Consider the following 26,714-nt stretch of genomic DNA (forward strand, 5'->3'; position numbering starts at 1 on the left):
CTTGGCTCACTGCAATCTCAGCCTCGTGGGTTCAAGTGATTCTCCTGCTTCAGTTTCCTGAGTAGCTGGGATTACAGGCACGTGCCACCAAGCGTGGCTAATTCTATATTTTTAGTAGAGATGGGGTTTCATCATGTTGGCCAGGCTGGTCTCGAACTCCTGACCTCAGGTGATCCGCCCACCTTGGCCTCCCAAAGTGTTGGGATTACAGGCGTGAGTCCGCTTTTTAAGGGTGTTCAAGAAAAAAGTGATCCAGTGATACTTGCTAAAGCATGGTAAGGAAGACTTCATTTAGGACGATGGTGATAGGGACCGTTGCAGGGGAATCTTGCAGTGTGGGAGAGAGATCGGGCTCAACTCTGAAAACAGGAGATTTATAATGCCCAGGAGCAGAGCTGCGTGGGGGTGGTCAGTGGATGGAAGATTACTAAGAAGAACATCAGAGGAAAGGGGAATTCTGGCTAAACCCACCTAACAGGACTCTTGCTGAATACAGGCCAAGGTGATCAAGTATCACCTTGGGGGTTTTGGAGGATGACGACCCTCATCAGATCTCAGGGGGGCTCAGATGTCCAAGGTGGTGGAGGCTTCTTGCTAAACTGAGTTAGCAGGGTTCTTGTTGAAACTGAATTTTATAAGGAAGGGCACAGATGGGCCTAGGAGAAAGTTCGGGAGCCTGATTGACATCTGGTCATTATTAATTTAGCTGGAATTATGACATTTGTGTTGCCTATATGGGCTGGCTTTTTTGTGTTTGTTTTTACCTGTCACACAGAAGAAATGCGTGTCCTACGACTTGTGGATTTGCACATCTCTCAGAAGAAAATTGTCAAGTCTTTGCCATGGCCCACAGGCCCTAAAGCCCTGTAGGGATCTTGTGAACCCCATTTTCTCTCTCTTCACACAGCCTCCTGCTCTTCTGTAACCAGAGCCTTGCCAACCCAAAAGGCCTTACGTTTGTGCTTCTGTCTCCCTGGTAGAGGCTTCTACATGCGCCTGGAGTTCTCTCCTCATTCCGTTCGATTCTCAGCAGAGAGACCTGCCCTGGTTACGCGTCTGTAATTGTACAAAAATGCTATCTGTATGTCCATCTATAAATTTATTCATCTGTTTATCTCTATCATCTATTTGTCTGTCCATCCATCCATCCGTCCATCCATCCACCTACCCACCCATCATCCATCTGTCCGTCCATCCATCCACCCACCCACCCATGATCCATCTGTCCGTCCGTCCATCCATCCATCCATCCATCTATCTCACCCATCCCATCCATCCATCCATCCATCCATCCATCCATCCATCCATCCAGTCCATCCGTCCATGCATCCATCCATGCATCCATCCATCCATGCATCCATGCTTCCATCCATCCATCCATCCATCCATCCATCCATCCATCCATCCATCTCACCCACCCATTCATCTACCCATTCATCCATCCATCCATTCATTTATCCATCCATCCATCCATCCATCCATCCATCCATCCATCCATCCATCCATCCATTTCATCCACCCATTCTTTCATTCATCCATCCACCCACCCACCCACCATCTGGCACCCCACAACAGATTGATTAATCTGTGTGTACATGATTGAACAGCAATTAAAGCGTTTTACCATGGCACTAAAGCCTAGGAAGTATGAACTTTTCTTTCTGCTGGAATGTTAATGTGATTATGTTGTAGGGAATGGGAGAAACTGTCAACTATACTTGAAGATTAAGTTGGCTCTGTGAGTCAGGAAGTGAATAAAGAGAGATGGTTGCCATTTCGGAGGAGAAGAAATTAGCAAGTGGGGCAACGTAAGGGTCAGTCTTGCATCTGTGGACTTTGGTCAGTCAGTATTTGCACTTTGGAAAACAGAGAAAAGTAGGATGTAGAATTTTAAGATGTCAAGGCAATTAGATGAGTGCCTAATTCTACAAAGAGTGGTTTAGGAACAGAACCAAAAGTCCAACTTAACAATTCTTCCACTCTCCCCTAATAGAGAGTCTGGGTTCATGGAAGTAGGAGGGAAGAAAATCTCTGTCTTCAGCCCTTGGGGTTGAAGTGGGCAATTGCTGTCAGAAACTGAGAAGGAAGAGAATGTCACTGGGGTTTCCTAGGAGAGGTCTCTGGTTAAGAAAATTTCAATGGATTTGTCTATCCGTTGTAGCCCATTTTGGATGAGAATTTAGACAGTATTTTGGGGGAGGGGCATATGGGAAGAAAACCACTGCACCGCCCTCACTCTTGTTACTCTTTCTAAATTGTAAAATTATACCCAGTGAGGAGGCGTGGTTTAAAAATGAAAGAGCGTGACTTTGGCATCAAACTAGGGTTACAATGTCAGTTTAGTGCCATATTAGCAAAATTTTCGCCTTTTTCAACCTTAGTTTTCTCAGCTGTAAGATGGCCATAATAATGTTATCATGCAGGGTTATTATTAGAATTGGGAAGTAGTTGGCAAATAGTTTTTTAAAAATAAGCTTATGCTCATTTAGACTTGGGAGGCTGAGGCAGGAGGATGGCTTGAGCCCAGGAATGTGAGGTTATAGGGAGCTGTGACCATGCCACTGCACTCCAGCCTGCATGACAGGACAAGACCCTGTCTCTCAAAAAAATTATATACAGTTTTTAATGAGCAGTATTGATGATGGTGATGATGATGACGATGATGATGGTAATGGTGATCGTGATGATGGCGATGATGATGATGACTGTGATGACGATGATGGTGGGGATGATAACTGCGATGATGGTGGTGATGATGGTGGTGATGGAGATGATGGTGATAGTGATGATGATGGTGATGATGACTATGATGATGGCGATGACTGATGGTGATGGTGATGATGGCAATGATGGTGATGATGATGGTGATAGTGATGGTGGCAGTGATGACAAGGATGATGATGATGGTGATAACTCTGATGACTGTGATGATGGTGGTGAAAATGATGATGATAATGACTGTGGTGATGGTGATGATGATGAAGATGATGGTGATTGTGATGGTGATGATGGTGATGATGAAGATGATGGTGATTGTGATGGTGATGATGGTGATGATGATGGAGATGATGGTGATGATGGTGATGATGGTGATGATGATGGTGATGATGGAGGTGATGATGGTGATGGTGATTGTGATGGTGATGATGGAGATAATGGTGATGATGGTGGTGATGATGGTGATGATGGAGATGACGATGGTGATGATGATGGTGATGATGGTGATGGTGATGATGGTGATGATGGAGATGATGGTGATAGCGATGATGATGGTGATGATGACTATGATGATGGCGATGATGACTGACGATGGTGATGGTGATGGCAACGATGGTGATGATGATGGTGATGGTGATGGTGGCAGTGATGGAGATGATGGTGATAACTATGATGATGACTGTGATGATGGCGGCGAAAATGATAATGACTGGTGATGGCGATGATGATGATGATGGTGATGGTGATAATGACTGTGATGATGATGGTGATGATGATCATAATGATGATGATGATTATTTAGGTTAGGGAAGCTTCATTCTTTGCACAATAACCTGTTTTCTCAGGGAAAGGATTTGTTCTCTGTGCTCCAACTTTATATATATGTAAGGAAGCACAGAATAGTTTGCATCTTTTTTTTTTTTTTTTTGAGGCAGAGTCTCGCTCTGTGGCCCAGGCTGGAGTGCAGTGGCCGGATCTCAGCTCACTGCAAGCTCCGCCTCCCGGGTTCACGCCATTCTCCTGCCTCAGCCTCCCGAGTAGCTGGGACTACAGGCGCCCGCCACCTCGCCCGGCTAGATTTTTGTATTTTTTAGTAGAGACGGGGTTTCACCGTGTTAGCCAGGATGGTCTTGATCTCCTGACCTCGTGATCCGCCCGTCTCGGCCTCCCAAAGTGCTGGGATTACAGGCTTGAGCCACTGCGCCCAGCAATAGTTTGCATCTTGACCAAATTCTCTTAACAGCCTTGTTTGTTAAATTGCCCAAGGTGCAGCTCAGTGATCAAAAGACATGCAGGGTGTTTCGGGCTAGTGTAGGGAGATCCAGCCAGTTATGAAGCAAACACTTGCTAGAGCAAGAAATTTTTAAAGGAAAAATAGAGAAGGTATTTTTTATATCATTCAGTAGCATAAATGAAAATGTAGATCATAAATGAATTTTCTGCCTGGCAGAGGCATACCACGTTGTTAGGGAGGATGCTTACCTGTTTCTGTTCAAAAGGATGTCAGAGAACACAAAAATTATCTAAAACACATTTGATGGGATTGAGAATACTACATATCAGTTGGCTCTGTTTGTTTCTGTCATTTATTCAAGGCCTCGTGCCTTCTCACTGCTGGCTGCACTGTGTGGACGCTGTTCATCTGATGTTCAAAATGTCCACAGTGTGGTCCCAGGGTACCTTGCCAGCAGCAGCATTTCATCAACTCGTCACACCGGAGTCAAAATCCCTCCAGACACTAGCTTTGAGATTTAGACAACTTCTTGAACCTTGATGAGTTCAATTTCCACATCTGTAAAATAGGGATAATTAATGGGAATATAAAATACACAATGTTCTGCATCTTTGTTTTTGCATTTAACAGTATATCTTGGGAATAATTCTGTATTATACATGTAAATCTACTTAATTATTTTACATGACTGCATAGTACTCCATTGTATTTTTATTTATCTATTTATTTGTTTATTTTTAGAAATAGGATCTCACTGTGTTGCCCAGACTGGAGGGCAGTGGTGCAATCATAGCTCATTGCAGCCTTGAACTTCTGGGCTCAAGTGATCCTCCTGCCTCAGCCTCTCAAGTAGCTGGGACTACAGGCGCACACCACCACGCTCAGCTAAGTTTTTATTTATTTATTTTTGTAGAGACAGGGTCGCTGCTAAGGGTGGTCTCAAAACTCCTGGCCTCAAGCAATCCTCCTGCCTTGGTCTCCCAAAGTGTTGGGATTACAGGCATGAGCCACCACGCCTGGCCTCCATTGTTTTTTTAGATTGTAACTTACTTAACCAGTCCCCTATTAATGGATATTTAGAATTTTTCCAGTGTTCTGCTATTTCAAACTTTTATTGATTGTTTTAAGCCAGAATATTGATTTTTTTTACACAGACACAGCCAAATGTCCCTTAAATGTAGTAATTATTTTACCTATAAGGACTCTGTGTTTTTTTATGGAATAGCTTGAAGCATACTTAAAGTGTATTGATGTGTGTTTAGTTAGCAGGGAGCTTAAAAGAATTTTCCTTTAAGTTACTTGTTGAGACATCTGCCCTGAATGAGAATGAAAATAAGCTCAAAAGAGTGCCTAAAGTCAGAGGATCTGGCGAGTGGGAATGGCTGGATGAGGGATGGCCTGTTGGGATTAATCATGAACATTCTGTCCCATCGCCACTTCACCATTCAGGTTTTGCCCACCATGTGACAATGGGGCTATGCGGCTGGCATTAGGAGCATGTTGGATTTTTGTAGCAGCCAGAGGGCAGAACATGAGCGTTTGCTAGGTCTGGTTCCCTCACCATCAGGGATGGGAGTGAGAAGGGGGAGTTCGCCTCTGAAGAGCCACCTCTGCAGGGAGAAATCTGTCTCCAGCAGGAGATCTGGGAAGACCACAGTGAGAAGTGCTGGCGAAGAGGTCCGCACAGGTGATGAAGAAAGAGAGTATCCCGGCGGTTGCAGTTTCATCCAAGTCAGTACCTTTGTCATCCATGGAAAATATACCCTGGCAACAAATGCATGCATGGCCCACATGGACACTTTATTTGCCCTTGAGTGTTGCCAGCTTTTTACGCTGTAGCTATAAGGAGATTTTGTAATCTCAAAAGGAACTGAATATTTTTTTAAGAGACAGGGTCTCACTCTGTCACACTGTAGGCTGGAGTGCAATGGTGTGATCATAGCTCATTGTAACTTTGAACTCCTGGGCTCAAGCGATCCACCCACCTCAGCCTCCCAAGGAGATAGGACTACAGGCGTGTGCAACTACACCTAGCCGATTTTTTCTTTTTCTTTTTTTTTTTGTAGAGTTGGGGGTCTCGCTATGTTGTCCAGGCTGGTCTCCAACTCCTGGCCTCAAGTGATCCTCCTGCCTTGGCCTCTCAAACTGTTGGGATTACAGGCATGAGCCACCGTATCTGGCCTGAATATTTTATTCTGCCTCCGTCTCCAAAAAGCAGGCTTCCATGGATGCTCCCTGTTGGTATAAGAAAAAAAAATGATTGACTCACTTCGGTTCCATATCAACCTTTAACAAATGGCATGAAAAGAGCAGAGATAAAACGTGGGAGCCTGTCAGAGAAGTGAAGGAGGAAAGCAAGGAGTGCTATTAAACAAAGCGTGTTTTTAAGAGTGTGGCAGTAAGCTTTCACGTGGAATTTATTTGTCTTCTGCATTTGGATCAGTGAGGCTGTGAACAGCAAAGATTTAGTGCCACAGAAACACCTGCAGAAACCAAAGATGTCACAAGCAATGATTGTGTCAGCATTTTGATGCGTTCTCCCTGTGACAAGTATTGTCATAACCTAGACCTGCCCTGGTGGCAGTTTCAGACATAGGATTGTACTCAGAATGAAAACTGATCTGGACAAAAATTAAGCTAATCGTGTGGGTATTTAAGAATGCCTCATCATGGTTCTTGAAGCTATTATGCAGGGTTGCTTATCATTGAGGAATTTACCAGTTAAAGAGGAAGACGAAAATTTTTCAGTGAGAAAGCGTAGCTGTTTTGAAGGATTCTCTCTGTTCCTAAGCATCTACTTGCTAAAGTTAAGGATATGTTTCTAATTTGAACTGGTTGGTCAGGCACCAGTCCTAGTTAATAAGAACCCGAGTTAGAGTTTTTTTGTTTTTGTTTTTTTCTATTTTTTTTTTTTAAGGAATAGAATTTTAATACTTTTAGCTTAAGCATTAGCATAAACAAATGTAAGGCTTACTATGTAATTGTCAGGTGGAGAGCTTTAAAAGATACATTTTAATGAATAGACATTGTATCTAAGTTGGATATCCATGTTCTTGGACACATTTGTTCTTCAGGCATGTGAAAGCGAGTCTTTTTGCTGTGTTTGCTTGGCAGAACTTTATTTTCCAGATTGGGCCTGGCTTTTCTTAGGTCAATGTGCTGAATTAGCACTACAAAATGTCATTAGTGGTGTGCGATTTAGTAAAGATTTTTAGCTGAAGATTCTATCAGAAGGAGTTAATGTCACTTCTAAAATTGCCAAATTTCTGCCGGGAGAGTTGCGTAGACATTGAACATTGAGACCATTTACTTCACTACTGTCATTCCTTCCTTCCCTCCTTCCCTCCCTCCCTCCCTCCTTCCCTCCCTCCCTTCCTCCTTCCCTCCCTCCCTCCCTCCTTCCGTCCCTCCCTCCTTCCTCATTCCCTCCGTCCTTCCCTCCCTCCCTCCTTCCCTCCTTCCCTCCTTCCCTGCTTCCCCCCTTCTTTCCTTCCCTCCTTCCCTCCTTCCCCCCTTCCTTCCTTCCTTCTCTCTTTTTCTTTTTGATGGAGTCTCGCTCTGTGACCCAGGCTGGAGTGCAGTGATGTGATTTCAGCTCACTGCAACCTCCGCTGCTGGGGTTCAAGCAGTTCTCCTGCCTCAGCCTTATGAGTAGCTAGGATTACAGGCATGTGCCACCATGCCCGGCTAATTTTTGTATTCTTGGAGACGGGGTTTCACCATGTTGGTCAGGCTGGTCTCAAACTCCTGACCTTGTGATTCACCCACCTTGGCACCCGAAAAGTACTGGGATTACAGGCGTGAGTCACTGCGCCCAGCCGACTTCATTACTGTTATGATCCATTCAGATTCTCTGGGGTCTGTAAGGGTTAGGGTTAGCAAACAGGTTTTTCCATTTGAAGAGTTGATTCTAATCTGGAACAATAGGTCTAAAAGGCACCTGTCTACTTCCTAGACGGTCTCAAGCCAAGTACCACCAATTTCATCCCTCCCTCCCTCCCTCCCTCCCTCCCTCCCTCCCTCCCTCCCTCCCTCCCTCCCTCCCTCCCTTCCTTCCTTCCTTCCTTCCTTCCTTCCTTCCTTCCTTCCTTCCTTCCTTCCTTCCTTCCTTCCTTCCTGTCTCTCTTTGTCACCCTGGAGTGCAGTGGTGCAGTCATGGCTTACTGCAGTCTCAGCCACCCAGCCCAAGTGGTCCTCCTACCTCAGCTTCCTGAGTAGCTGGGACCATAGGCACGCACCACCATGGCCGGATCATTTTTGAATTTTTTTTGGTAAAGATGGGGTTTTATCCTGTTGTCCAGGCTGGTCTGGAACTCCTAGTCTTAAGTGATCCTCCTGCCTTGGCCTCCCAAAGTGCTGGGATTACAGGCATGAGCCATGGCACCCCAGCTTTTCAGTGTTTTAAAACCAGCCTTTAATATTGTGCTGACGTGACACTGGGGAAAATAATATGATTAGTAGAAAAGAACATTTTAATTTATGGTCAGAGGCCAGGGGGTAACGTCTACAGACCCAGTTACACAGTCTGGTAAGGGCAGTAGGCTGGAAGCGATGCTGTTCATCAAGTTAATAACACAGTCAGTCTGATTTGTATGTAGAATGACTAAAAAGCATAGAAAGGCAAAGAGCCAATAATAGCTACACTAAGCTAATAGGGCACATCATTTCAGTATCATCTGATTATTTCTTGGTCTAATTTGGGATGGATATAATTTCACCCAGTGGTTGGTTTAGTGAACTGTCATGAATCAAAAAGACAGCTCCCGAATTCCTGATTCTCATTAAAAGTCAGAGGAGTCCTTTCCAGGTTTCAGCAGTTCCGTTTGACCAACAGTTTTGGAGCACCTAAAATGTGCAAGTCACAGCAGATTGGTCGGAGGCTACAATTTTTGACCATTTTGTGATTAAATTGCTCTTGTCCGAGAAAAGAATTTATTTTAAAATAATGTGCACTTATTTATTTATTTATTTATTATTTATTTATTTTTGAGACTGAGTCTCACTCTGTCGCCCAGGCTGGAGTGCAGCAGCATGACCTCGGTTTACTGCAACAACTTCCGCCTCCCGGGTTCGAGCCATTCCCCTGCCTCAGCCTCCCGAGTAGCTGGGACTACAGGCGCCCGCCACCACTCCTGGCTCATTTTTGTATTTTAGGTAGAGACGGGGTTTCACCGTGTTGACCAGGCTGATCTTGAACTCCTCATCTCAGATGATCTGCCCTCCTCGGCATTCCCAAGTATTGGGATTACAGGTGTGAGCCTCCACACCCAGCTATTATTGTTTTTTTTTGTTTTTTGGGTTTTTTTTTTGCTCTTTTTGAGACAGAGTCTTGCTCTGCCACCCAGGCTGGAGTGCAGTGGCGCGATCTTGGCTTACTGCAACCTCTGCCTCCTGGGTTCAAGTGATTCTCCTGTCTCAGCCTCCCGAGTTGCTGTGATTACAGGTGCCCACCACCACGCCCGGCTAATTTTTGTATTTTTTCAGTAAAGACGGGTTTCGCCATGGTGGCCAGGCTGATCTCAAACTCCTGACCTCATGTGATCTACCCGCCTTGGCCTCCCAAAGTGCTAGGATTACAGGTGTTAGCCTCCCACGCCTGGCTGTTGCCCGATTATTCTTAACAACCTTAGGTTAAAGATGAAAGGTATTAGAAACTGGAAAAGATTATGAGAAACTGGGATAGAAACAGATTTCTTGTTTCCATTTTTTACAATAATAATTGGTAGTGAGGAGGGAGTTAGCCAGCGTATCTCTGGGCTTGGCTTGGTTCTGAGTTCTGGGCCCAGCCTAAGCTAAAGGTCTGGAGTTGAGACGACTGGAGTCAGAATGATTCTGATAATTTTTTAACTACAGGTAAGCACATGCCTATCTATAGCACAGGAGAAGGGTAAAAAACCAGTTCACAAGCCCTTAAATGTCTGTTTTTAGCCAAGGCATCCTTAGGGCACATGCATTTTGTGTTGCTTTTTCAGGGAACTCAGGAAGAACATTCCCAGATCCCAGGTCCACTTCTTTTCTTTGCCCTGTCACTCACTGGTCGCTTGGACCTCAGATCATTTCACTCAGAGAGGACTGGGTATACATTTAACAGCATGGAGAGCCAACCATCGTAACACCACAGTCCATTGAAACTGACTAGATAAAGCAAAGCAAAACAGCTTTTATTTTCCAGAGCCATCATTTATGAAGTTAAAAGTCTAAGTAGCCATTTAGAATTCTTTCATCACTATGGAAAATGGGATGGTTTCCTTTAGTCTTGGAAATTTGGTTCTCAAAAGATTATTTCCTCGCAGGCACCTGGCTTATAATCAGGATGAGCTGCCTGTGGGTGATGATTTGATTTTCTTTGAAATGTGGGGAAAAGGAGGAAGGATTCAACTTTTGCAATTTGTACAGCCTATCATCAGGTGAAGAAAACATTTAGCATTTCAAGATTAAATTTTTATTTGACCTTTCCAATAATTTATCACAGAGATTCCTTTTTGATGGAAATTTTGTGTTTTTTAAATAGAATAATGGCTTTCTTTATCATTCAAATAAATGTCTTGTCACAACTTGAAAAAATGCAGTTTTTGAAACACTGAAATTTTTATTTCTCCCACAGTTATGCATTTTCTAAAGTCCTTTCATCTGTATAAAAATCTGCTGTTTCTTTTTACCAAATTTTACTTATTCAACAAGGATGAAGGTTTATAGGGAGAAAATATCATAAATTAACAAATTTAAGACTTTTTCTAGTCAAAACAAACAGTGATCTCTGGATTATTCAACTGTATAATATTACTTAAGCATTCAGGCATGTAAGTGCATGTTTTAAAATAAATCAGGAGGGACTCAAATAATTTTTATGCCTCAAGAGAAACCTTTGAGGTTCTTTCTGCACAGGCTTGCATAGAAACTTAGAGAAACATATTATGGAGGAGAAAAGAGATAGTACTGTTTTCTAGTACTAGTGTTGAGTGGATAGTGCTAGTGCTGAGTGGATGGTACTAGTGTTGAGTGGATAGTGCTAGCGTTGAGTGGATGGTACTAGTGTTGAGTGGATAGTGCTAGTGCTGAGTGGATGGTACTAGTGTTGAGTGGATAGTGCTAGCGTTGAGTGGATGGTACTAGTGTTGAGTGGATAGTGCTAGTGTTGAGTGGATGGTACTAGTGTTGAGTGGATAGTACTGGTGTTGAGTAGAAGGTCATTAGGATACATTACTTACTTTGCAGATCTACAGCACAGGAGAAGAGTGAAGAGCCTGATGGGGAATCAGAGGAGAGCCCCCATTAATGGTCATCATCAGAAGTGTCTTGGGCACCAGTTGACACAAGTATTATTAGGTCTAGAGACACAGAAACAGAATACATGCACCTCCTATTCTCGTATAGGAAGCATGTTAAGGACTGTAATGGGATGTGCACATGGGATAGGTAATGTACGTTTAAGCCACATTTTTCAGAAGGAGAGCATCATTCTGCCTGGGTGAGAAGCAATTGAGAAAACCTTAAGAGAGGAGGAAATAAGAGGTCAAGGTGGGCAGATCACTTGAGGTCAGGAGTTCGAGACCAGCCTGATCAACATGGTGAAAACTCGTCTCTACTAAAAAAAAAAAAAAAAAAAAAAAAAGCTAGCTGGGCATGGTGGTGTGCGCCTGTAGTCTTAGCTATTCAGGAGACTGAGTCAGGAGAATGGCTTGAACCCCAGAGGCGGGGGTTGCAGTGAGCTGAGATGACGCCGCAGCACTCCAGCCTGGGTGACAGAGTGAGACTCTGTCTCACAGTAAAAAACAAAAAAGGAAAAAGGAGGAAATATACCATCTGGGCCTTTGAAAAATACTTGGAATTGGCTGGGCGCAGTGGCTCACACCTATAATCCCAGCACTTTGGGAGGCCGAGGCGGGCAGATCGTGAGGTCAGGAGATCGAGACCATCCTGGCCAACATGGTGAAACCCCGTCTCTACTAAAAATACAAAAATTAGCCTGGCGTGGTGGCATGGGCCTGTAATCCCAGCTACTCGGGAGGCTGAGGCAGGAGAATTGCTTGAACCAGGGATTCGGAGGTTACAGTGAGCCACGATAGCACCACTGTACTCCAGCCTGGGTGACAGAGCGAGACTCTGTCTCAAAAAAAAAAAAAAAAAAAAAAAAGAAAAGAAAGAAAAAGGCATGGAATTTTACCAAGCAGAAAGGAAAAGGAATGAATGACATTCAGGGAAGGAGGGGATGGGCAGAACTTGAACAAAGGCCAGTGGTGTGAAAGGCCATTGTGTGTTCAGGAAACTGCCTGTTGAGTGGTGTGGTTGGGTTGAGGTGACTTGTATATGGTGGGGAGTGTTTGTGTTGGGGACAGTGGCTATAGTGGCAGATGAGCCTGCAAAGTTGTGGTCAGGTTTAGAAAAGCTTCGAGTGGCATGGGTAACTTGCAAAGGGATTTGAACTTGATCCCATAGACACGAAACCTCAACGATTTAAGGAGGGTAATGACATAATCAAATCTTATTTCCAGAAGAGTAATTTCAGTAACAGGAGGTAGCAGGTAGCAGTGGGCTCGCTGGGGGCTACAGGACCAGGAAGGAGTGCGTGGAGGTATTGCAGAATCGAGAGAAGGAGGACATGAACCAGAGGAACAGTGAAGGGATGGAGGAACAGGCGGGCGTTTGAGACTCTTGTCTCAAGCGGAAGACCTGAACGTACTTGGCGATGGAAATGACAGAGACAGAGAGCAGTAAAGTAGACAGGTTTTAGGCCGCATTACTGATTAGTAGAAATGAAAGAGAGAAGTTTTGGGGTAAAGATAACTATGTTTCACTTTGGTTATCGTGCTCTTGAGAGGCTGGGAAGGGCCTTTGTGAGCGGAGAAGGTAAGGTTTGCACATGAGAGAGATTAAAATGTGGATGAAGCTTAGGAGACCATCAAAGGACAGAGGGGGCTGAGACTATGGAAACAGCTGAGATTTCCATGGGGAAGATACAGACTAGGAAGAAGGAAGGGTTGCAAATGAACCCTTGGGGGCCCATTGATGTTTGAAGGGAGGAAGAGGAGATGGAGATGGAGAGGAAATGGACATAGAGGCAGAAGGAGAGGACTATGCTGTAGAACCAAGAAGCAAAGAATTTTAGGAAGAAGGTCAAGGCAAAAACCAGTAGGATGAGCAGTGAGAGGAAGCCATTGGGTTTAGCAACTGGGAGACCCCTGGGGGGCCCTGCCCACGAGGGTGCAGTCAAGTGGTGGTGGAGGAAGAAGGCGGACTGCAGAGAGAAGAGTGGGGCACGGGCTCCAGGCCAGTGACAGCTGTGCCCAGACAATTTTAAGTTGCCAGCATGATTCGGTCTGGCTGGAGTGCCCCATCGTTCAGCTTTAAATGCACAATGCTTGTGTTTTATAGCCTATAGACTGCAACCTGCTTTGACCTCTTTGTATTTTTTAAAACTTTGTCACTCTGTCCCTGCTTTTGTTCCTTGGAATTTATGTTCTTGGGTTGCAGGAAGTCTTTATAGGTTTTCAGATCATTTTCCTTGCTGTAGCCTTTCTTGTCACAAGGACACCCCCCTCCTCTCTCTCTCTCTCTCTCTCTCTCACACACACACACACACACACAGACACACACACACACACCACTGTGTTATATAATATCATAGAAAGTGCTCAAACTGTTCATTCATGAGCTTTGTGTTTGATGTTTCTAATTAAATTTCCTGGAACAGGGGAAGTGTCTTCAAGTGATTTCTGTTTATTGTGGGAACAGTAACAGTTTATGGTAATCTTATATCCCTTAAGAAGGCCAGAGAACTTTGTCTTTCGAAAGCTTAAAGCAGGTAAATGCACATTGTTTGGCTAAATGATAAAGCAGGTGGATTTGCGGGCTTGGAGCGATGGCAGCTCATCTGACAACAGGGTCTTCTAACCCCTCCATCCCTGTCACCTGCAGTGCTTGCCAAGCACACGCCCTGGTAGCCATGGGTATCAGCCCGGCATGACTCATTGAGAAAGGACCTCGGAGAGAATAGGAAACCGAGTTCTATTTTTTGCCCTTTACCACTTGTGTGATGGGACTCAGTATCCTCATCTGTAAAATGGAGATGGCAGTAACTTCTCGTCTGCTTCATGGGGTTGCTGTAAGGAGTGGATTCACTGATAAATGCCAGAGTCCTTTGTAAATATCAAGTTGCTCACTCCAGCTGGCACCCTACAGTTGATAAATTTTTTTCTCCTTTAGGGAGGTATTTAGTGAAAAGGTCTATCTAGTTTTTCCAATGTATCCGTCCTCAGGCAACATCATTGATTAGAAGCAAGCAGACCTTTTATGTTTATCTTTTTATTGCAGTGAAATATACATAACATAAACTTTACCACTTTAACCTCTTTGGGGGGTGGGGTGTGGGGTGCGGCGGGGGACAAGGTCTTGCTCTATGGCCCAGGCTGAAGTACAGTCCCGTGATCATGGCTCACTGCAGCCTTGACCTCCCGGGCCCAAGTGATCCTCCTACCTTAGCCTCCCAAGTAGCTGGTATGACAGGTGTATATCACCGTACTTGGCTAATTTTTAAATTTTTTGTAGAGACAGGGTTTCACTGTGGTGCCCAGGCTGGTCTCGAACTCCTGGGCTCAAGCGATCCTCCCACCTCAGCCTCCCAAAGTGCTGGGATTATAAGCATGAGCTACTGTGCCCGGCCTATTTTAACCATTTGACAGAGTACAGTTTGGTGGCATCAAGTATATTCACATCGTTGTGCAACCATCAACCCCATCCATCTCCAGACCTTTTTTTTTTTTTTTTTTTTTTTTTTTTTTTTTTTTTGAGACAGAGTCTCGCTCTGTCATTGAGGCTGTAGTGCATAGGCGTGATCTCAGCTCACTGCAGCCTCCGCCTCCAGGACCCAAGTGGTTCTCCCACCTCAGCCTCCTGAGTAGCTGGGACTACAGACATGTGCCACCACACACTGCTAATTTTTATATTTTTAGTAGAGACGGGGTTTCACCATATTGGCCAGGCTGGTCTCAAATGACCTCAAGTGATCTGCCTGCCTTGGCCTCCCAAAGTGCTGGGATTACAGGCATGAGCCACCATGCCTGGCCTCCAGATCCTTTTCATCTTCCCAAACGGAAACTCTGTCCCCATTAAACAGAACTCCCCATTGCCTTCTCCCCCTAGTCCCTAGCAACCACAGTTCTACTTTCTTCCTTTATGAATTTGATGACTTTGGACACCTCCTGTAAGTAGAATCATACGGTATTTGGCTTTTTGTATCTGGTTTATTTCCTTTAGCATAAATGTCCTCAGAGTTCATCCGTGTTCCAGCATGGGTCAGAATTCCATTGCTGTTTGTGGCTATTTACTGTTATATATGTAGACCAGATTTTATCCATTTGTCCCCCAGTGGATGCAAGGGTTGTTGCCACCTCGTGGCTGTTGTGAATAATGCCGCTGTGACTGTGGCTGTCGACGCCCCTGTTCATTCCCCGCTTTCACTTCTGGGTATAGACCTAGGCGTGGAGTTGCATGCTGACTTGCATTCGCAGAGAATGGGACTGGAAACTTGGCTCCGTGACTCTACTCAGGATCTTCTGATGGAGACTCCTTGGTCATGTGGCGTCAAGCCTGGGCTGTTTAGCATGTGACTCTCTTGACGTACCTTTGTGCCGCTGTCCTGCCTTCCCCATAGGGGGCCACATAGCCCATCGCCACCTAGCCAGGGACAAAGGCAGAAAAACCCTAGCTCCACGGGCACTACTGCCTCGCCGTGTTGTCAGCTTCCTGCCGTGGCAGTGCTGGCTCTGAGGAGACCCCTCGGTCCCTTCCTCAATCTCTTGTCCCTCGGGCTGAGTCCTGCGGCAACCTCACTTCTCACTCCATTTCCTCCAAGCAAGGAAATGCTTTTCTCTTATAGGCTACCAAGGGTCCGATTGAGCAGGGTGTCCCCTCTGTGTGGGCCGTGGTCATTTCTGATCACAGGGATTCTGTAGAGGAAGGAACACCTGTGGATGGAGAGTGGAGCGAGGGGCAGCCCAGGAGGAGAGGGACCTGATCGCCGTTCCCAGCCCAAGCCCTTGTCCGTGGTCACTGCTGCCAAAGGGCTTTTCCACCTTCCGGAAAATGGACTTAGTAAATCCAACAAACTAAGGAACATTGGGGTGTCATCAGCATTAGGGACTCAAGTGGCCAACAGGGAAACTGACTGACTGACTGAATGAATGAATGAATGAAGTATCTGGTATTAAACGACGTGGCCGGGCGCAGTGGCTCAAGCCTGTAATCCCAGCACTTTGGGAGGCCGAGACGGGTGGATCACGAGGTCAGGAGATCGAGACCATCCTGACTAACACGGTGAAACCCCGTGTCTACTAAAAACACACACACAAAAAACTGGCCGGGTGAGGTGGCGGGTGCCTATAGTCGCAGCTACTAGGGAGGCTGAGGCAGGAGAATGGCATAAACCCGGGAGGCGGAGCTTGCAGTGAGCTGAGATCCGGCCACTGCACTCCAGTGTGGGCGAGACTCCTTCTCAAAAAAAAAAAAAAAAAAAAAAAAAGAAAGAAAAAAGAAAAAAAAAAAACCACCCGTGGTGCTTGAACCTTGGTCTTTCCCCAGTGATTTTTCTCATACTCTAACATAGTTCTTGTTCTACCTCCCAGAGGGTAGTGAGGGGGAACACGTACCTCCTCATTCAGGGTCTTGGCCCACCTAAGAACTCTGTGAGGTGCAGCCACCTGTCTCCCCCTGGCTTAGCGATGAGTGAGGAGGGATGGGCCATGGGCTCAGGGGCCGTCTCTGGAATTGTTATGATTTGAGTTTCCTGGACAAAAGCCATTGGCCATGGCCGGTGTCACTGGGAATGCCTGACTCCGTGTATCCCTCTGTGATAAACCTGTGCTGGGTCTTTATCTGTTTATATTTAATGATGATTGTTCTGGCAGGTTCTAGAAGGTTTGGCTTCTGGGATGTAGTGTTTTGAGGGGAGAATCCTACAGATGAATCATTTGTGGATTTGGGCAGAAGATCCTGCTTCTGATCTTTTTCATCTGGGATATTTTGTGGAAGGACTATGTTCTGCCCCTTGGGTTTGTATAATTTCAAACAGACCTTGAAGCTATAGACAAGCTTGTCTCATGAGCATTCATGGGCCGGTGGGAGCGCTGTCCTGAGGTTAACTGCAGTGAGTGGAAGTGAATTCCTCTCGCTGGATAGGATTTTTAAACATGCATTTACCTTCCCTTGGATTGTGACAGAGTGTGCATTGCTGTCAGGAGGCCAAGGAGAGGAGGAGGAAGGGTGTTCCCTCTGTGCAGGAATCTCTTTGACAGTGACTAAAGTAGGGGTTCCCAACCCCTAGGCCGCAGACCAATACTGGTAGGGTATGTGGCCTGTTAGGAACTTTGCCACACAGCAAGAGGTGAGCAGCGGGCAAGCAAGCACAGCGTCATCTGTACTTAACAGCCACTCCCTGTTGTTCTCGTTACCGCCTGAGCTCCGCCTCCTGTCAGATCAGCAGCAGCACTGGATTCTCATAGGAGCATGAACCCTGTTGTGAACTGTGCACACGAGGGATCCAGGTTCCACGCTCCTTATGAGAATCTCATGCCTGATGAACTGTCACTGTCTCCCATCACCCCCAGATGGGACTGTCTAGTTACAGGAAAACAAGCTCAGGGCTCCCACGGATTCTGCATTATGGCAAGTTGTAGAATTATTTCATTATACATTCGTGTGTAATAATAATAGAAATAAAGTGGCTGGGCATGGTGGTTCACACCTATAATCCCAGCACTTTGGGAGTTCGAGGCGAGTGAATCACTTGAGGTCGGGACTTCGAGAGCAGCCTGGGTAACATGGTGAAACCCCATCTCTACTAAAAATACAAAAATTAGCCAGGAGCGGTGGTGGACACCTGTAACCCCAGCTCCTTAGGAAGCTGAAGCAGGAGAATCGCTTGAACCTGGGAGGCAGAGGTTGCAGTGAGCCAAGATTGTGCCACTGCACTCCAGCCTGGGCAAGAGAGCCAGACTCCGTCTCAAAAAAATGAAATAAAGTGCACAAGAAATGTAATGCACTTGAGTCATCCCCAAACCACCCTGCTCTCCCGGGTCCATGGGAAAACTGGTTTCCATGAAGCTGGTCCCTGATGCCAAAAAGGTTGGGGACCATTGGACTGAAGAAGGTAATGCCTGAAGCCCTGGCATTGCCATAACACTGGGGCTTCCAGTGGTTTCTCTGGACACAGGAACGTTGGTTTCTTGAAGCAGGAGTTGAAAGTCTCGGGACAGAGGATGACTCGGTGGGCTCTGGTACTTCCCTGTGCACAGAGCTGGGATCTGGAGGATCTGGGGATGACGGAGGAGCCTGTTCCATGCCAGGGTTATTAGTGGAGTTCTGCATGCAGGGCTTGCTTGCCGTCAGTGAAGGAGCTGGTCCCGGGGTGCTGGCTCTGGGGCTCCCTGATCACAAGAGGCTCCTCCAGAGAAATGGACTCTCCAGCCCCAGATGTCCTGGTTTTAGTTTGTTGCTCTGCCGTTGCAGAGTGAAATGTGTATTTTCAGGCAGGACAGTCTTCCCCAGTCCATGGCCCTTGTTTGTTAGTTTCTTTGGTTTAAAAAGGATTCAAGCCGGGCGCGGTGGCTCAAGCCTGTAATCCCAGCACTTTGGGAGGCCGAGACGGGCGGATCACGAGGTCAGGAGATCGAGACCATCCTGGCTAACACGGTGAAACCCCGTCTCTACTAAAAAATACAAAAAAATTAGCCGGGCGAGGTGGCGGGCGCCTGTAGTCCCAGCTACTCGGGAGGCTGAGGCAGGAGAATGGCGTAAACCCGGGAGGCGGAGCTTGCAGTGAGCCGAGATAGCGCCACTGCACTCCAGCCTGGGCGACAGAGCGAGACTCCGTCTGAAAAAAAAAAAAAAAAAAAAAGGATTCAAGCTGCTTGGTGAGCACTTGTACCCTCGGACCAATTAATGACCCTGTGTCTGGGCCACCTACAACACTGCTCACACTGCGTCATATCCTTACCCAGCTGGGAGAAGGAGTCCAGTGTTTGCAGAGCGCTCTGAAATTTCCTCTAGATGAAAAAGCCTGTGAGGACCTGGGGGTTTTAGTGTGACTTTCTGGTCCGTGTGGAGGTGCGGAGAGCTGACACCGGCAGAAGGATCCAGTCCTTTTCTGTAGAAGAAACCTCTTGTGGGCTCCAAAGTGACGCCACTGTGCTCTGCAGCAGGTGGTACCGGGAGGTGGCCTCACCATGTCGACCTCCACATCCACATGTCCCTTTGCAGGAAAGCATGCTTGCCCCTGTGTACTTCTTTTTTTAAAAAATTATTATTATTATTATTATTTTTTGAGACAGAGTCTTGCTCTGTCGCCCAGGCTAGAGTGCAGTGGCACGATCTCGGCTCACTGCAACCTCTGCCTCCCGAGTTCAAGCGATTCTCCTGCCTCAGCCTCCCAAGTAGCTGGGATGACAGGTGTGTGCCACCCCGCCTGGCTAATTTTTTGTATTGTTAGTAGAGACGGGGTTTCACCATGTTGGCCAAACTGGTCTTGAACTCCTGACCTCAGGTGATCCGCCTGCCTCAGCCTCCCAAAGTGCTGGGATTACAGGCGTGAGCCACTGTGCCTGGCCGCCCCTGTGTATTTGTTTGCACAAAGATGTTTGGCAAGGAGCCATGGTGGATAAAAGTAACAGTAATGCTTACAATTAAGCCGTCGTTATTGTTTACTTAAACTTTGGTGGTAGGGTGAATAGAGCTATTGCAAAACCAGACTCCTGCATCTAAGTGTTCTTTTTTTCCCTCTTTGTTCACAGCGGGGCCTTTTCGGAAGTGGTTTTAGCTGAAGAGAAGGCAACTGGCAAGCTCTTTGCCGTGAAGTGTATCCCTAAGAAGGCGCTGAAGGGCAAGGAAAGCAGCATAGAGAATGAGATAGCTGTCCTGAGAAAGTAAGTGCTGGAGGGCAGCCCTCCTCCCTTCCTCCTCTCCTCCCCTCCTCCCTCCTTCCCTCCCCAACACCTCCCCTCCTCCCTTCCCTACCTCCTGGCCCCTGTGTCCTGCAGGATGCCTGCCCCGGAGGCAGACTTTCCTCGGGGGCAGAGGGGCCCCCAGAGGACTCTGCAAATGATAACCCACTTTCAAAGCACTTTTCCCATAGATCTCTCGTGTCTTATAACATTCACGGCCATGGTTGGAAGTAGTTCTCAATTCCAAAGAGCACAGCTGTCAGGCAGACTTGCTTGGGAACCGAGACCCTGCCACTCACGATATCCGAGTGACCGTGGGCCGGCTACGGAGCCCTGAGTCTCCTCTGTAAAATGGAGTTACTGGCATCTCCTTGGCAGGGTGTTGTAGGGATTTGGTAAGATGCTGCTTACTACGTTTTTGTGAAGGGCTCACTGCGGCACTCACCACGTAGTAAGTGCTCAGTAAAGGTCTGTGCTGTTGCCACCGCTATGAGTACTGTTGTTGTTGTTGTTGTTGTTGTTACTGTTTTATTTATGATAAGGTGATAAAGCTCATAAAATACAGTCATGTGTCCAAAGCCTTGCAGCTCCAGGGTGGCAGAGCCTGGAATACCAACCCGGCCAGTGGTACTTCCACATGCTCCGATGGTTTCTCCCATTCTCTGCCACAGACGTGGCACCTGGCACCCAGCAGGCTGCATGGAGTTCACTGTTTCAGTGCTTACCTCTTCATTTCTTTCTTTATTTCCTTTCTTTCCCTCCCTCCCTCCCACTTTCCTTTCCTTTCTCTCTCTTTCTTTGTTTCTTTCTCCTTCCTTCCCTCCCTCCTTCCCTCCCTCCTTCCCTCCCTCCCTCCCTCCCTCCCTCCCTCCCTCCCTCCTTTCTTTCTCTTTCTTTCTTTCTTTCTTTCTTTCTTTCTTTCTTTCTTTCTTTCTTTCTTTCTTTCTCTCTCTCTCTCTCTCTCTTTCTTTCTTTCTTTTCTCTCTCTCTCTCTCTCTTTCTTTCTTTCTTCTCCTTCCTACCCTCCCTCCCTCCCTGCCTCCCTTCTCCTCCCTCCCTTCCTTCCTTCCTCCCTCCCTCCTTCCGTACTTGTTGACAGAGTCTTGCTCTGTTGCCCAGGATGGAGTACAATGGCGCAATCTTGGCTCACTGCAACTTCTACCTCCTGGATTCAGGTGATTCTCCCACCTCAGCCTCCCAAGTAGCTGGGATTACAGGCATCTGCCATCATGCCCAGCTAATTTTTGTATTTTTGTAGAGACGAGGTTTCACCATGTTGGCCAGGCTGGTCTTGAACTCCTGACCTCAGGTGATCTGCCCGCCTTGGCCTCCCAAAGTGCTGAGATAACAGGCATGAGCCACTGTGCCTGGCCAAGATTTTCATTTATTTCTATTACACACGGGGAGTGAAAATATAAGAAAGTCCCCTCTTGTATAATGGCACACATAGAACCATTCATTTTTTCTTGTTTTCTCCAGGCAGGATCTTGCTCTGTTGCCCTGTCTGGAGTGCAATGGCATAATCTTGGCTCACTGCAACCTCAACTCCTGGGCTCAAGTGATTTTCCCACCTCTGGCTCCTGAGTAGCTGGGACTGTAGGCACATGCTATCATGCCTGGCTAATTAAAAAACATTTTTTTTTGTTTGTTTTAGAGATGGAGGACTCACTGTGTTGCTCAGGCTGGTCTTGAACTCCTGGCCTCAAGCGGTCCTCCCACCGCAGCCTCCCAGATTGCTGGGATTACAGGCATCAGCCATGGCGCCTGGCTCCCAGAACCATTCTGATGTGTCTGGATGCACCCCAACGATGTTCTTTCATGGGTGTGGTGTCCGCACCGTTCCCCACACTGCCATGATTAAGCCATTTCCCTGTAATGTCAAAAGGTTTGGGGGAGTAAGCCCTTATGTAGTACCTGATTTTGCATGTTTGGAGTGTGTCTGAGCAGGGTGCTACGGAAATTTGTAAGAGTTGCTATGAATAAAAGATGTTCGAAATATCCTTGAAATTTTTGGGGTTTGGAATCAGCACATAGCAAGAATCTCTGTACCGATAAGCAAAGCAGAATGAGAACAAGTCTTCTAGAGCCTCAACACAAAATATCACGCTCCTCACATTGTTTCTGAATAAACATCTTACCCACTCCTCTCTTACTGGGACCAGCAGTGTCCACCGAACAAATAATGGGCCATTATTTGTACAAACCCAGCAGTGCTGAGAGGGCCAGGACAGTCGATCTGTAGTCTTCTGACCTTTGTGAACCTCCCAGAAGAAGCTACAGCATGCGTGATAAGTGTTTGAGAACCAACAGGTCTCTATAACATTGTAGCCTAAGGGGTTTGCTTATTTGTTTGGTAGTTGGACTGTTTCTAGGTGCTCTGGATTGTCTATTAGGAACCCAGTGAGTTTCAGGTTGTCCTGAGGAGGATTGCAGGAGATGATTGTATGGAAGAGAATCTGGGAAAACAAATTAGGTACATTAGCATCTAGCAGGAAAACATGATGTTAATGAGACCTTTATTTAAATTGCTCATTTTCCAATATGAAATCAGTACTTGGAGAAGAAGTTGTTTGCTGGTGACATTAAGTTGCAGGCATATTACAGATATTTGACACTGTAGATGGAATTCTGGGTGGGCCCAGAGCCTTCCAAAGGTTTTACGTTGGGCGCAGGAGCTGTCTGCTGAGGATTGAGAATGGTGACTGTATTTTTGTGTGACTCCCTTAGGGCTGAGAAGTCCAAAAGTGGAGGAAGTCAGTTTCATTTTTTAGCGTTATTTTTCATTTGCATGAGCAGAGGCCATGGAGGTAGGCTTTATAAGCCAGTCCTGTTGATGCTGTGGATGGTCTGTTTTAATTGTCCTCACCCTGTGCCTCACTCAAATAATCACTTCCAGGGAGAGGGCATTGAAAAACCGAGGAGGGCTGGAGGGCTGGAATAACTTGTGATGGTTTCTCAGTATCCGCTGCTGGAGTGCCTGGAAGCCTGACCCGTCTTTTAGGAGTCAAGAACAAAGAAGTGCTTTCTCCAGGGATAAGAAGGTGATCGATAATATCTCCCGCACTGACTTTTTTTTTTTTTTTTTTTGGTCCTCTGCAAATGATTTACATGTGGAATAAGAGGCAGATCCACATCACGAGCAGCTGAAAGCAACGTCAATGAGCTAGAAAGAAAACAGTTTGAAAGCACTCAGAATGTTGTCATGGAGACATTCATTCATTTAACAAATATTTGTTAAATTCTCACTGTGCAGCAGGCAGCACTGGTGGGCGCTGAGTGTAAAAGATAAGGTGCTCTCCTTGCCCTCTGGGAGCTCATAGTTTTGTCACTAAGTACGTGCAGTGGCATTGCAGATGCTGCGTAGGAGCGTGACCAGGGCCTGGAGGGTAGGGGTGCCCTCTTCTTCCTTTGGGGTGGGATGGGAGGAGAGGGTTCACGGAGGAGGAGGGCCCGGACAATGGGCATGGTTTGCAGGGTCGGAAACACAGAGGGACGTTCCATCCATAAGTGGCAGCCCAGACAGAGGTCAGGACATGGGAGACAGAAAGGCTGGTGTGCCGGGGAGCTCTCCAGGGCAGAGGGTTCAGGGGGAGGCCTGGAGACACTAAGGTTGGAGAGGTGGGATTGTGGAGGGCCTTGTGTACCCACTTTGAACTTCATCCTCTAGACCCTGGGGAACCATTGGAGGGTTTTAATGAAAGGAGCAACATGATCCAGATTAATTTTTGGAGATTATTGTGGCAGGACTGAGAAGAATGGACTGGGGGGCCAGGACTCAATGTATGTAGGGAGAATAGTGAGGAGGCCATTGGAAGAATCTGGTGGAGAAATGAAGATGTAACACATGAATGCAGAAGCTCTGGACTTGAGATGGAAGAAACAGGTATGAGGGTGTGAACGCAGTGGAATCTGTAGGACTCAGGAATTTGGAAGGAATGGGGAGAGCAGGGAGGGAGAAGGAGGATTCCAGGAGGGCTGCCAGGTTTCTGACATGGATGCCTGGGTGAGTGATGACCCCATTCACTGAGATCGGAAATACCAGAGCAGGAGGGCTGCCAGGTTTCTGACATGGATGCCTGGGTGAGTGATGACCCCATTCACTGAGATCAGAAATACCAGAGCAGGAGGGCAAGTGGAGAGTCCTGATCTAGACATGCTGAACTTGGGGGCTGGGGAGATGTCCCGGTAGAGAGGTCCAGTTAACTGTCCAGGTCTGGAACTCAACTGTGATCTGGACTTGCTGAATGGTAAAGTTTTTCAGACACAGCATATAAGAAAAAAGTCCTGGCCAGGCGCGGTGGCTCACACCTGTAATCCTAGCACTTTGGGAGGCCGAGGCAGGTGGATCACGAGGTCAGGAGATCAAGACCATCCTGGCTAATACGGTGAAACCCTGTCTCTGCTAAAAATACAAAAAAAAAAAAAAAAAATTAGCCGGGCGTGGTGGCGGGCGCCTGTAGTCCCAGCTACTCGGGAGACTGAGGCAGGAGAACGGTGTGAACCTGGGAGGCGGAGCTTGCTGTGAGCCCAGATCACACCACTGCACTCCAGCCTGGGCGACAGAGCGAGACTCCATCTCAAAAAAAGAAAAAAGAAAACAGAAAAAAGTCTTTTGATGATTTTCATGACTAAGTCATTGTAGACGGGATCCCAAATAGACTGCCTTAAATTCCACCGTCTTTGGTGATTTCCACACTACTTTTGCTTATTTCCTGACCATTTGTTTATTTCCACACTATTTGTGTTTGTTTCCTGGCCGTTTGTTTATTTCCACGCTATTTTCCTTGGAAGTAGGCCCATTTGAATCCTAGCTGCTGGACCACCGGGGAACTGCTAAGCCGGCACATTGAAAAGACTGCCTGTCCCCCTTTATGCTGAGCTTGTTGTAGGCTGAGAAATTTATTTATTTCACTGGACTGAAGTAATGTAGCTAACATGTCCTTAAGGATGTCTTTGTACTTGCTCTGGAAATTGTTCCAAAATGAATTTTCTACTTGATCAGTAGATACTCAACGAAACTCAGAGGGAAACATTCAGATAAACATGGAGGTAGGCTGTTGCTATGCAGCTGTGAGGACCGGCAGCCTCGCTCTGGCATCAGCGGCCGCATCTAGAAAATTCAGCACAAGCTGCTCCAGACAGAACGGTTAGCTGTGATCCCACAACAGAGTATTGTATGCAGTATGGAATAGAACATCATTGGTATTATTCTCCTCGGGCTGGATTACAGAGTTTATGATTTCTGTGGCATTATTTATTTCGAGGGCAGGCACTGCCCAAATCTAATTTCAAAACTTGACCGGTGCAGTGGCTCACGCCTGTAAACCGGCACTTTGGGAGGCTGCTGTGGATGGATCACTTGAGGTCAAGAGCTTGAGACCAGCCTGGCCAACGTGGTGAAACCACATCTCTATTCAAACTACAAAAATTAGCCGAATGTGGTGGCACACATCTGTAATCCCAGCTACTCGGGAAGCTGAGGCAGGAGAATTGCTTGAACCCGGGAGGTGGAGGTTGCAGTGAGCCGAGATTGCGCCATTGCACTCCAGCCTGGGCAACAAGAGCAAAACTCCGTCTCAAAAAATAATAATAATAATAATTTCAAGGCAGCACTTAAAGTACTTTTGCAGGAGTAGAAAGGCAAATATATCAACAGTCTGCATTTAAATGAGTGATGAAGAGAGAGGGGCATGCATAGATTAGAAAGTGGGGGCTGAGAGAAGCAAAGCAGCTATGTCTAGAGCAGCCCATTTACTAATAGTTGGGAAAACTCAGGCTCAGTTTGGTGGAAGGGATACTGTCTGAATGAAACATGGCACCAGAATTCAACATGCTGTTCTGATGGCTTCTTTGTAGACTGCAGAGATTGTCTTGCCTTGGGGAAGAGACCCTGGCTGGAACTGATTTGAATTGGCATGTTTTCGTCTATCTGGGTACACTGGGGAGTCTCAGATGATGGTCTCTGCCTCTTTCTCTCCCCGTCAGTGTGTCTGAGCCCTGGCTGCACTTTAAAATCACCTAGGAAGCTCTTAAGATCATACTGATGGGCCGGGCACAGTGAGTGACTTGTGCTTGTAATTGCAGCATTTTAGGAGGCTGAGGCAGGCGGATTGTCTGAGGCCAGGAGTTCGAGACCAGCCTGGGCAACATAGTGAGACTCTGTCTCTACAAAAAAAAAATTTAAAAACTAGTCCGGTGTGGTGGTTGCCAGTAGTCCCGGCTACTCTGGAGGCTGAGGTGGGAGGATTGCTTGAGCCCAGAAGTTTGAGGCTGTACTCCAGTTTGGGTGACAGACTGAGACGCCATCTCTTAAAAAAAAAAAGAAAAAGAAAAAAATTATACTGATGCCCAGGCCCCATCCAAGACCAATTGAGTCAGAATTGGAGGTAATGGCAGGTGATGGAAAATTGAAAAAGCATCTCCCCCAAACCCCACCTACTGATCCCAACACATAATCAGTGCGATGTCAGAGCCACCCGTCTCCAGCCCTTGCCCCCTGGTTTCACCTGCTAGGGTGGGGCTGCTCTGTGTGATGACCAGGGGTGTGGGCGGATGTGTCCAGATGTGTCCACAGGCAGAAACCCATGCCAGGCAATGTTTCCTTCAGGGCAGAGGCTTCATTGAGAGGAGCAAACTCAAATATGCTGCCTTGGAAGAGCCTAGTTTTGTTATGAGATTGGTGAATTGACTTGAGTCCATCATCCCATCGTTGAGGAGCAGGCACCAGCCACTGACTGGGCTCAGGAGCGCGAACCTCACTTCTCAAAGGTGGCTGAAGAAGTATGGGCAGTCGTGGCAGTGCCAGGCCTTGAGAGGCTGGGGTAGGGTGT

General features: G+C 46.7%; 1 protein-coding gene and 1 long non-coding RNA gene across 4 annotated transcripts in view; both read left to right on the forward strand.

The window, feature by feature from the left end:
• The window catches only part of CAMK1D (calcium/calmodulin dependent protein kinase ID), a 489,620-nt gene that overhangs the window by 192,215 nt on the left and 270,691 nt on the right, over positions 1-26,714 (forward strand). For 2 of the 3 annotated variants that reach the window (XM_028825991.2, XM_028825993.2), the window contains exon 2: positions 19,735-19,866. In XM_028825991.2, the coding sequence (XP_028681824.1) occupies positions 19,735-19,866 (132 nt within the window). Of the gene's footprint in view, positions 1-5,627; positions 5,684-19,734; positions 19,867-26,714 lie in introns of those variants that run through there. The other variant, XM_028825992.2, reaches the window with a different exon arrangement.
• LOC144331074 (uncharacterized) lies at positions 20,974-25,312 on the forward strand. The gene is made up of 2 exons (XR_013397923.1): positions 20,974-23,866; positions 23,944-25,312. It is a non-coding gene; the product is annotated as an uncharacterized LOC144331074 (long non-coding RNA).

The sequence above is a fragment of the Macaca mulatta genome, chromosome 9 (genome assembly GCF_049350105.2).
Source record: "Macaca mulatta isolate MMU2019108-1 chromosome 9, T2T-MMU8v2.0, whole genome shotgun sequence".
Taxonomy (NCBI): Eukaryota; Metazoa; Chordata; class Mammalia; order Primates; family Cercopithecidae; genus Macaca; species Macaca mulatta.